This window comes from Colobus angolensis, unplaced genomic scaffold (assembly GCF_000951035.1).
Source record: "Colobus angolensis palliatus isolate OR3802 unplaced genomic scaffold, Cang.pa_1.0 Scaffold180, whole genome shotgun sequence".
In the NCBI taxonomy this organism is placed as follows: Eukaryota; Metazoa; Chordata; class Mammalia; order Primates; family Cercopithecidae; genus Colobus; species Colobus angolensis.
In genome coordinates, this window is record NW_012114933.1 from 4,841,099 (window position 1) to 4,853,364 (window position 12,266).

The 12,266-nt window shown below is 41.4% G+C and overlaps 1 protein-coding gene across 1 annotated transcript; it reads right to left on the reverse strand.

Moving 5' to 3' along the window:
• Window positions 1-8,172: 8,172 nt before the first annotated feature.
• On the reverse strand, window positions 8,173-8,946 carry LOC105509886. The gene has a single exon (XM_011939374.1). The coding sequence runs from the start codon at window positions 8,944-8,946 to the stop codon at window positions 8,173-8,175; it is 774 nt and encodes a 257-aa protein (XP_011794764.1).
• Window positions 8,947-12,266: the final 3,320 nt, after the last annotated feature.

The window sequence follows — 12,266 nt, forward strand, 5'->3', positions numbered from 1 at the left end:
AGGAAATGGTTTCTTAGATACAATATCCAAAGTACAAGAAACAAAAAAATAGGTAAATTGTACATCACCAAATTTTAAAACTTCTGTGCTTCAAAGAACACCATCAAGAAAGTGAGAAGACAACCCACAGAACGAAAGAAAATTTTTGTATATTATATATATATGATAAGGGTTAGTATCCAAAATATATAAATAATGCCTACAACTCAATAACAAAGAGACAAATAATCCAATTTTTTAAATGGCCAAAAGATCTCAATAGGCAGTTCTCTAAAGAAGACATACGAATAGCCAGTAAGAACACGAGAAGTTAAACATCGTCAGCTAGTAGGGAAATGCAAAGCCGCAATAAGATACCACTTCACACCCACTAGGATGGCTAAAATAAAAAAGTGGTATAGTGAGGATGTGAAGTAATTGGAGCCCTCATACACTGCTTTTGGGAATGGAAAATATGGTAGTCACTTTGGAAAACAGTCTGGTAGTTGCTCAGATGATTAAACATAGTGTTACCATATGAGTCAATCAATTTCATTTCTGGGTATAAGAGAAATGAAAATATATATCCACACAAAAACAGGCACATGAATATTTCACACAGAATTATTCATAATAACCAAAAAATGGAAACAACCCTAATGTTCATTAACTGATGAATAAATAAATAAAATGTGGTATACCCATGCAACAAAATATTATTCAGCCATAAAAAGGAACTGTTACACGCTACAACACAGATGAACCTTGAAAACATTATGCTATTTGAAAAAGGTGATCACAAAGGACTATATATTATATGATTCTACACACAGTCATGAGTCATTTAAGGATAGTGCTACATTCTGAGAAATGCATTGTTAGGCCATTTCAGTGTTGTGCAAACATCATAGATTGTGCTTACACAAACCTAGATGGTATAGCCTACTACATATCCAGGTTATATTGTATAGCCTATTGCTCCTGGGCTACAGCCCTGTCCAGAATATTACTGTACTGAATGCTGTAGGCAATTGTAACACAATGGTAGGTATTTGTGCAATAAAAATTTTTCAGCTTCATTATAATCTCATGGGGCCACCACCACACATGTGGTCTGTTATTGACTGAAATGCTGTTAGGCAGTGCATGACTGTATATGAAACATCCAGAATAGGCAAATCTATAGAAACAGAAAGTAGATTAGTCACTGCTTAGCGCTGGAGGAACTGGGAATAAATGGTAAGTGACTGCTATGGGTACAAGAATTCTTAGGGGGTAAAAAAATGTTCTAAAATTGATTGTGGTAATGACTGCGTAACTCTGAAAATACTGAAAACTATTGAATTGTATAATTGGGTAAATTGTATGGTATGTAAATATCTCAATAAAGCTATTATTTTAAAGAAGAGAGCTGATGTAGTCTTTGCAGAGGCAGGAACCATGTTGAAATGAAAAGCATGAAAAGAAGCCTTTCTAAAATATTACAAAATACAGTAAATCTTGGTCTTGCTAAAAGTTGGGGTAAAAGGGTTATTGTTTCTGAGACCCAATATGACCAGCAGAGAAAGTGCACTGAAGAGTAAGGAGATGTTCAGCTAGAAGATGGTTCAGTGAACGCCTGTCCCCTCAACGTGATTACAAAAGAGAGCCTTGGGCCATAGTCTCTCATGGGCACAAGGGTCCCTGGATCCCAACTGAAGGCAGAAAGTGTCTCCACAGACCTGAGCTGCCACAGGCAAAGGGTCCAGCAGAAAGGGGGTCCTGGAGTCAAGTGACCCAGACGTAACTGTGTGCCTAAGGGTCATGGAAGAGTCAATAGACAATGGATCCCTGGCCCCAGAGTCTATAATCGTAGGGGTCACAATCAGAGAGAATGTGAACTATTGTCTTAGCATGGGTTTCCCCAAAAGTAAAGATTCATCTGTGAGTGGGAACAGGAGTGAGGGACAGGGATGATAAACAGGGAAGGAAAACAGTCCACACACCAGTGTATTGTGTTCAATCTTCAGGATGTTCTGAGAAGTCTCAGAGAATGAATTTCAGAACCGTTCACTCGGGAGATGAAACGAGGAAGCATTTATCCATAGGCTCCAGTTTTCCACTGGACCAGAGCCATACTTCTGGGTGATGCAAGCATAAGTTCCCACCGTCATGCAGTAGAGAGAGAGGAGCCCTCGGGTGGGTAGCGCAGGGCACAGTGCACACTCATGGCTGCAAATATGCTTGGAATTTGTAGCCACAGCTAAGGTTGGAGCCAGATGCAAAGTTGAGAGAATTCTAAACTGTGCTGAAGAGGTGTCTGATGCAACTATCAACTAAATTCTATGAGGACTCAGAAACATCTACATAATGTGTGGGGCCCAATGAGAAATGAAAATGTGGGGCCCAGTGAGAAATGAAAATGTGAGGCCTCTTGTTAAAAAATTATTCTAATTTCAAGGTGTGACACAGAGCATTCAACCAAAACCAAAGCCCTCTAGAGATGGGCCCTCTCTGGCTGCACAGGTTGCATATCCATGGAACTGCTATCCCCTGGACTCTTAAGCAGCAAATTTGCCCCTCACTCCCACTGCCACTCCTCCCCTACCGCATATGTACACATGTACCAGGGACACCTGGCCACACCTTCTAAAGAGCACCAACATTGAGGAGCCTGAGTTCCCCTCTGCCCCAGCTTCTGCCTCCGCTCTAATCAAAGCACCCATAAGCATGGCCTCCAGAGGTGAATTCCTGACCCTGCTGGTGTGTCCTGAGGTTTTCCCAGGCCAAAGTCAAATCTGGACAAAGAGAATTTTTCATAAAAATCTGTTCTTCCCACCATAAAGTTCTTTGTTCTAAGATTCTGCCCTTACTTTAAACATGGACTTACGGTGATAGTTGGATACTTTAAATTTTGCTAGGTATATCAATTTTTTTAAGTGACAGTCATTTGTTAATTCTGGAATTAAAAAAGAAATTATCAATTGATGAAAGCCTGAGAACAACCAGGTTGGGAGGAGGGAAGAGCAGGTAACGGTTTCCCATCCAGGACGGGGTTGTGCAGATGTGATACCTGCTTGAACAGGAAGCTAATAGGGCAGGGCATTTTATCAGTGGTTCAACCCCTTCGGCAAGGTAAAGAACTCTCAATCTCTCTCAGCTTGAGTCTGCCCCTTGCAAATGTTCCTGTCATGCTGTTTCCTCCATCCATTTTCTTACCAAGTCTCCAAGGAAATGGCCCTGCATGCCAGGTAGAGTTTGAGCACTTGGGAAGTTCCCTTCCTAAACACACCTCATCTATCCTAAATCGTTCACCTGAAATTCCACTACCAGTAATATACTACTTTGCGTAGAATATGAGCCTCTGGTTTATTCAGAGACTTCATAGATTCGTTCTTTTACAGTACATTAAAACCCTAAGAAAATTCTTTTATAGTAGTTAGTATAGTGCCTGATGCATTGAAAATACTGCATGATTATTATTATTCTATTAACATCAGGTGATTATATCACTAAATTCTAACAAAACCCAGAGAGGTAGGTACTAATATCATTATTCCCGTGTTTTTGACTGATGAAACTAAGTTCAGAGAAATTGAATAAGTCACATTGCTAGGAAATAGAGGGCCAGGATCCAAAACAGACCAAGAGTCGATTATTTAACCACTCTGGCACGTCACCAGGCCTGGGGCACACCAAGGGACAGGGAGTGCAAAGCTGGGCTGAGAAACATGGAGGATGGGCCACAGTGGGCCATTGTGCTCCAACTCTTGCCGCCCCTCGGGATGGGCAGCACTCTCTCACGAGCATTCGAAGTGAAAACACAAAGCCCTGTCCTAAGCTCTGCCTGTCTTTGTCCTCTTTCTCCCATACCCTCATCTGTCCTGGCACTTTTTGTGTCACTCTAGAAGGGCCTACTAGAAGAAGCAGACCAAAAAGACCCTTGCAAGATAGCAGCTTGCATCTTCAGACCAAGCAGAGGATCTAGCACTTCACATACACGAGGTGCCTAATAAATGTTTGTAGATCTCTATGAGAAGGCAGCCTCATCCTGGTCTCTATGAAATAGTCAATGGTGTTTTTGTGTATCATAAGCAAAAGATCCATCATTCAGCAGGCCAAACAGTGGGCTCCCAGTCCACTCTCATCCTCATGCCTCTCCTTGCGCAGGGCTAACTTCATTATTAACTATGATGCCTCTGAAAGATGCAGGAGTGAATAGCTCAGTCCCATTCAAAATTCAGGATCCATCACCTGATATGTACCATCACCTGATATGTACCATCACCTTCCATCTACACTCCAAATGTGTCCACTTCAGCTCCAGAAATCTGAAGAACCAGAGAGTAAAGCCAGCTTCTGTTTCACCCTCACCTCACCTAATTAATGCAGGACTATAAGGAAAGGTACCCACGTTTGAGAAGGGACCACTAAAGGTTGGAATCTTCCAAGACCTCTTAATACGAAAAACATATTTGCAGGAGGTTTAAAAAAAGAGAGAGAGAGACAGACTGTCCACTCCCAGCCTAGCCCAGAATATACTCTCTCTTAAGCAAAATCCTGCCAGTCTTCTGATATTAATCTCTGCTATACACTTATTTATTCACCAGTCATTTGTTAGCAGTGACTCCATTATGATAAAGAGTTGAAACTATTCCGTTATGCCTCTGCATATGGGAGAAGCCATTTCAATCTGATTTTTCAATTTTCTAAAACTTCAATTTTCAATGTTAAACGAAGTTTTGCCAAACATATTTCTTTCACACTTTGAGCCAGCACCAAATGGTAAGCATTATTTCCTTTTAATTGAACCCATCTGTAAATCAGTAGAATATTCCAGAGCCTCTAGAAGAAAACTTTCCAAACTCTGCTAATTACCTGATTAATCACTGAGGTTTGACATCTGGATCTCACACTGATATTCTGGCTCCAGCAGGCATACTCACAAACAATAACATGGATTATTATTTTTAAATATCTGTGTGTATCTCCTTCCAATATGGACACCAATTTTATGTGTGCAGTTGCAAAATTAAGAGGAAAAAGAGGAGAGGAAGCCAGACTGTTTTGTTTCACCAGGCTGGTAATCCTAGCTCCAGAGACATTGTGGCTGAAGCAAGGAAGAGGCCCACATGCTCACTGAGCCAAGTATGTCTGGCTTTTCCACAAAGAGCAGGCATTCTCCCTGCCCAGCTGATGGGGAACAAAACCCACTTCCTGGATTCAGAGATGCTCCTCAGCCTCCCCTGCATGTGCAGATTCAGGTACAAACTGACATCCTACTCCTTCTAAGTGCCTGGACTAAAACAGGCCGAAGAACGATTCTGAGTTGTATAATGACCAAGCCAAGCTTGGGTTAAGCCTCTCATTCCTCCTCCTTTTAAACAAAACACTTGAAAGGGACTACACAATTTGGAAGTACAGACACACTGGATAAAAACACTTTTGGAAGAAGAGTAGAGAAATGTTCTTCGGCAACAGTTGTCCATGACATTAGATCCAAGTATCTAAGGCATGGGTAGTCATCTCTAGGCCCAGATATGCTATGATTTCATTTATTCTGTAGATTGTGAAGTGTGTTTTCCTAGAAAGCAGTTAAAATTGAGTTGGGAGGAAAGTGCAACTCAGAAGAACAGAAAAGAGATGGAGTGAGAACAAAACCTTTTCCATATGAAACATATTAGAGGCATCAGACTTTTGGGGACACTTTGACCTCATCATTACCTTTGTGAATTTTCTGTCTCATTTTTACTCTCCTGATGTGTTCCACCTGTTAACACAAGGCAAAATATTTTTCTTAGACAAGTAATATGAAGAAATGAGCTTGCTGCCAAGTTTTGCTTGGTTTTTAATACATCCTCTTTTTTAAATGTTCATGTATGCCACTAGCCAATCAGAGTTTCAAATATACTGTGAGATTTCCACTCTATCATGAAGTTCTTAGAATATACTTTTTGCTAGACTTGGTAATAAGTATACCCTTCATTGGGTATACAGGAAAACTCTTCATTGTGACTTAAACAGGGTTTCTCAATCTCTGCACTGTTGGCATTTTCAACCTGATAATTCTTTGTTGTGAGAGCTATTCTGTGCATTTTTGTATGTTCAGCAGCTTCCTTGGCTTCCACCCACTAGATGCAAGAAGTATCCTTCCCCCATCAGCTTTGAAAACCACAAATGTCCCTAGCCATTGCCAAATGTCCTCTGGGTGGCATGTCTCCCCTCACACACACTCCCATCACAGCCTTCCCACCTCTATTGAGAAAAACTGGCCTCTGGCTTCAAGAAAAATCCTTAAACATGAAAAGGAGATATAAGACACTGATTTGAAAGATCAAAATCTTCCTCAGCAAACATCTTACAATTGCAAGAAATTAAATAAAAGAATGAAATGTCAACAGCTGAAGGAAGGTAGAGTAGAAGGCACAGAAGAGTTCAGTCCTTGGTGCCATTCTTGAACTACCAAACCAGTCTTAGAATGCCCACCCCTAGCATGTTCATTACTTGAGATAATTCAGCACATCTATTACCTACATCAGTGATTGGCAAACTATGGTATGTGGGCCAAATCCAATAACTAAGAATTACTTTTACATTTTTAAAAGGTTGTTAAAAAGAAACAAAGCAAGAAGAGAATGTGTGAGAGAATATATATATATATGGCCTACAAAGACTAAAATATTTACTATGGGACTCTTTACAGAAAAAGCTTGCCAGTCTCCAACCTAAACCACTGATAGAGGATGTCTTGCAACTTTGCAGCCCAAAGCATTCCTAATACAAGTACTAATATCTTCATTTTACAGTTACAGAAACTGAAGCTTCAGTTGGCCAATGGTAGGTTCAATTAGACAATGCAAATACAAATTTGTTATTATTACTTTTTTTTTTTTTTTTAGAGATGGAGTCTTGCTCTGTCGCCCAGGCTGGAGTGCAGTGGCACCATCTGGGCTCACTGCAAACTCCGTCTCCCGGGTTCACGCCATTCTCCTGCCTCAGCCTCCCATGTAGCTGGGACTACAGGCGCCCGCCACCACGCCCAGTTAATTTTTTGTATTTTTAGTAGAGACGGGGTTTCACCGTGTTAGCCAGGATGGTCTCGATCTCCTGACCTCGTGATCCGCCCACCTCGCCCCTGCAAAGTGCTGGAATTACAGGCGTGAGCCACCGCGCCCGGCCTACATTATTTATTTATTTTCTTTTTGAGACAGTATCATATATTGCAGCTCACTTCAGCCCAAATTTCCCAGGCTCAAGCGATCCATCCACCTCAGCCTCCAGAGTAGCTGGGACTAGAGGCACACGCCGCCATGCCTGGCTAATTTTTGTGTTTGTTTGTTTGCTTGCTTATTTTGTAGAGATAGAGTTTCACCATGTTGCCCAGGCTGGTCTCAAACTCCCGGGTTTAAGCGATCTGCCTGCCTTGGCCTCCCAAAGTGATGAGATTATAGGCATGAGCCACTGGGCCTGGACCATTATTTTAATTCATTGTAAAGTTAAGCCAAATTGAGGCATCACAAAAACATTCAACAAACTTTTCTGTCCCATAAGGCTTCAAACAATATTTCTATTCTAGGCTTGATTTTATAAATTAGAATAGACAAAGCCTCCTGATGAAACACAATGTATTCAGTAGATAATTTCAAAAGGGGCCAGACTGTCCCAGCACTACCTAGAGCACTGAGGCATTTCCTGCACTAGGAAATCAAACCTAGAGACTCCAAGGAGGAAAACACATTACAGAAAAACATTACATAAACATACTCATTGATGTGATAAATTACTTCTTCTACATGCTGAAATAGTTCTTGCACTTCCTGCCGACTCATTCAGAGGGAATTATCAGTGTAAAGTATTCAAAGCTTTCCTCTTTTAACTCTATGCCCCAAGTTAATACTGGCATTCTCAGTGGAGCTAACACATTCTGTACCACCTTAGTAAAGGGTTTAAATATTGACCAACTGATGGATACTGAGAAAATCAGGTCCAGAAGATGACACAAAGCGCCCATTGTGGGAAGCCCATGAGTGTTGTACAAGTCACAATCAACAAGCCTGCAACATCTAACCATGGAGCTAGGATTGAACATTGAATCACTAGCAGCGCCTGGCTTTTCTCAATTGATCCAACCAGCATTTATTTGCTTTATATCCCAACGCCTATCCCAGTGCCTGGAACACGGTAGGTAGTCAGTAAGAAATGCGAGCCCTCAATCTACACCCAGTACTGGTTGTGCTTCACCGTTGGGTTGGTTTGTTGGCAGAGTTTGACCATGTCGGGGTCCAGGTTCATCCATGTCTCCCAAGCAGCACATTTATCCACTGGCTCGGCCACTGGAGAAGACATTTGTTCACACTGCGGGGCCCTGAAAAGACAGACTGGGTGGCTGCTGGAGCTTTGTAGAAGGAGTGTCACTGTGACAGTGGGAACCGCTATGCTCCTTTCTGGCCTATGACTTGGGGTTGTGTGTTCCAGGCTGATCTGGGGCTTGATAAGGGGTTTTGCCTTTTCTACCTTGTGGCTCAACAGCCAGACAGACAAAACCACTGCAGCCACTATCAGCAGGAAGACCATGGCAGCCAAGGGTATGATGACCATCAGAGGGTACCTGCTTTCTCTGGGCTGCGTGGGTGCCCAACGGCTGACTATTAGTGGTGGCTGGTGGCCAAATAACCTTGATGGCAGAGACTCTCCATCGACACTGGGCTCTTCACCACTGTGCTGTCCCCAGGGATCTGCTTTCTGCCGTCTGGTCTGGGTCAGTTTCCCTACAGTTTCTGTCTGTGCCGTGAGTCCTGAGGAAAACACAGACTTCTCCTGAGAGAGAACTGAGATTACAAGGTTGTCTCCAGTGACAAATAAAGGAACATCTGGTGTAAATGTTTGCAAAAGTGAGGGGTCAGGTGGCACTATGGTGAAGGGGAGATAACCTATCACTGGCTGTACATGATCTGCCCTGAGCAAGAAAGTGAAGGAGTCGTTCAGCATCCCCACGCCTGTTGGTGGAATACCAGCCGCCCTTGGTCAATGTCCCTCTGAGTGAATACAGTAGCCTCTTCCATCACACTGCTGCAAACCCCTCTTCGTCCCAGTCTTCTATGTACAGGGGGCTCTATCACTTCAAATTTGGGATCACTGTTAGTCATATTAGCAAGCTCGGTAGCATCTAGGTCCCTTCTTCTCAGCCGATGAGCCACTTTGTTAGCAATTTTCAGGTCTGACATAACCTGCAGTAAAGGTTGCTCTCTGATGTTCAGTGTTTGTCCTGTCAGGTTGCTTTCTGATGTAAACAGTGAGAACTGTAGCTGGTCCTGTGTGGCAGTGAGATTTGTCATGTGATAAGAGAGTCTTCCTGAATCCAAATCTTCCTGTCCAAAATTGGCGACCACCTGGTCTTCAGTCAGCAGGTGCCCATGTTGAAGGGGCCATGTTATCATGTAAGAGATTTGGGAGCTCCTCCCATTGGTCATGGCTGACAGGTGAGCGTTGGTGATGGGGATGGTTTCTGGCCTTGTGGGAGAAGTAGGTCAGTAAGGTTCACAATGCTGATGGAGATGGGAATGACATCCAGGTCAAGAGCTTATATAGGGGCGGTGTGCACCATCTGTCACACTAAAGTAGACCACTCCAGAGGAAGGGCTTCCGTCCTGTGTGAACCACACCTTAGAGTTATCAATGTCAGCTTATGCAAAAAGGCGAACAGGTGTGTCCAGAAGGTAAGCCATTGCCAAAAAGCCATTATTAAGATTACAGATGATCATAGATCTGATTTCATCTGGAGAACTGTCCAGATCTTCCACTTTCAGATGTTCAGGTCCCACAGTCAACCTACTGCCCTGCAGAACTTTCAACTGAAGCCCCTTTGTCTTTAATTCTGGTGCCTGGTCATTATAATAATATCACCTGGAGAGATGGTGATATTAAACATCTCTTCAACAAAGTCAGCTTCCGGCTTGGTATTGGACTTGCTCTTTTGGTTTGGCCAAACCACAAAGGTAAAATTATCAGCCAGTGATTCAGGGACATCATGAATGTATGTAATTCCAAATTTATTAATTATATACTGGGACGAACTGGGTTTTCCTTTGGTAATATTTCTCCAACCATAAGAGATGTCACTTGGAACCAAATTTCGTAGGAAGAGCACTGAGATTCAGGCAATTTAAATAAGAGGTTGGAGGCATCTAACTTAAATTGGTCAATTAGAACCTTGTCTCCCTCCTTGACAAAAGCTCCTGTTAAAAAATAAAGAATAAATTGGCATTTCATTAGAACTTTTAGATGACAGCTGTAAAGCTCTTTTTCCCTCAAATTTGTCTAGTGGATTATTTGTAACACTTTGGTTGCTCAAGTACTTGAATTAGCATTGCTACTCAAGGCATATTAAATAAATACATTTTAAATACACACAATCAAGTCAACATATCAGGCAACTGAGATTTAAAATCCTTATATTCATTTATAAAATGTTAATTTCCTAACTTATCTACTACTGGACTTTCTCTTGCCATGGAAACGTGCAGTTTTCAATACCCCTTTCCTTTTAAGAATTTGCCCTATTTGTCATTTTAATTTTCTATCAACAGTTTTCTGTCATGGGCACAGTGAGGTCTTCAGTTGGAGGTGCAAATAAAATTATTTAAAGCTAAGTTGCCATCCTTCCCCCAGTACAACTATTTAAGCTTCTGAGATAAAATAGAAGAGACCTGGAGAAAGAGGGCATGTAAAGAAATAATAATGTTTTATAACTCTTTAAGCTTTATTTCAAAGGTTTATATCATGGCATTGACAATTAAAAAGGGAAAGATTTATTTCCAAACTCTCCCTACTTTAATAATTATAGATGAGACACTGCTCATATCTTGGCAGCATTACTTGTGTTTGCAAGCCGACAACTCTGCTTACCAGGCTTATTGATATCATATGAAATAGTAATACAGAACTCCTCGACTCCCAGGGCTGCTGGTGGGGAGGAGGCCGAGAATGTAAAGGAGTCTTCCACAGTCCAGCCAGTGTTCTCACGGTCTATGTGCTGATATAATATCAGCCCTTCACTCACCTGACCAAACAGTAAGATAAATTAGCTCCTGGTTTCAGGGGTGATACAAGGATTGACATATATCCTGACTGGAAGAGATACATGTCCTTTGAGAGTTCACTTTACTCATGCTCAAATTATTGCACATACCCATCTAAATGTAGGAACATTAAAAATGTAGTAACTTATTTTTCCAACCTGGGGGATTCTATTATAAAAATGATCTATTCACCAGAGAAAGAAAAGCACATTGATTTTGAGACAACTAATGTCTAAGGTGTTTGTATAATATTATAGAAAGTTTATAAGAAACTTCTACTTAACTTTCCAGAAGCTTCAACAATAATCAACTCAGAACCAGTCTTGTTGCACATATACTCTTACCCACTTTTCTGCCCCCTAGATTATTTTTAATCAAATCACAGACATCATATAATTTCATCTTACTATGAAATGTCTGAATGTTGGTCCCCTCCAAAACTCATGTTGAAACTTAGTCCCCATTGTGGCAGTATTGAAAGGTGGGCCTGTAAGAGGTGATTGGCCATGAAGGCTCTGCTCTCATGAATGGATTAACCCATTCATAGATTAATGGGTTAATGGGTTAATGGGTTGTCATGTAAGTCGGACTGGTGGCTTTATAAGAAGAGGAAGAAAGACCTGAGCTAGCGAGCTAGCACACTCAGCTCCCTCATCATGTGATGCCCTGCACTTCCTTGGAACTCTGCAGAGTCCCCACCAGCAAGAAGGCTCTCACCAGATGTGGGCCCTCAACATTAAACCTCTCAGCCTCCATAACTAATACATTCTTTTTTTTTTATAAATTACCCAGTTTCAGATATTTTGTTATAAGCAATAGAAATGGGCTAAGACACATCTGTAAATGCTTTAGTAAGTATTGGTTAATGATGACCCCTAAAAACATAACCATAATATCACATGAAAATATTACAAATAATAACTTAGTATTTTCAAATATACAAATGTTCAAATGTATCTGGTAATCTAGTACATGTCTTTTTTTTTTTTCACCAGTTGCACCGTTGAGTCAGGATCTTAAGTCCACATCACATTTGTTTGATACTTCTCACAGGTGTCTTTTCATCTACGGGTTCCTCTGATTTTTTCTGGAATTTGTTTATTGAAGAAATTGGGCTGTCTGTCTTGAGAGTTTCCCACATTCTGGATTTTGCTGACTGCATCCCCGGGATATTGTTTTGCATTTCCTCTCACCTCTGTATTTCCTATGTACTGGTAATTAAATCTAGAG

Excerpts from the sequence above, each read along its gene's own strand:
- LOC105509886 (XM_011939374.1), bottom strand. The coding sequence starts at position 8,946 with ATGCTGAACGACTCCTTCACTTTCTTGCTCAGGGCAGATCATGTACAG.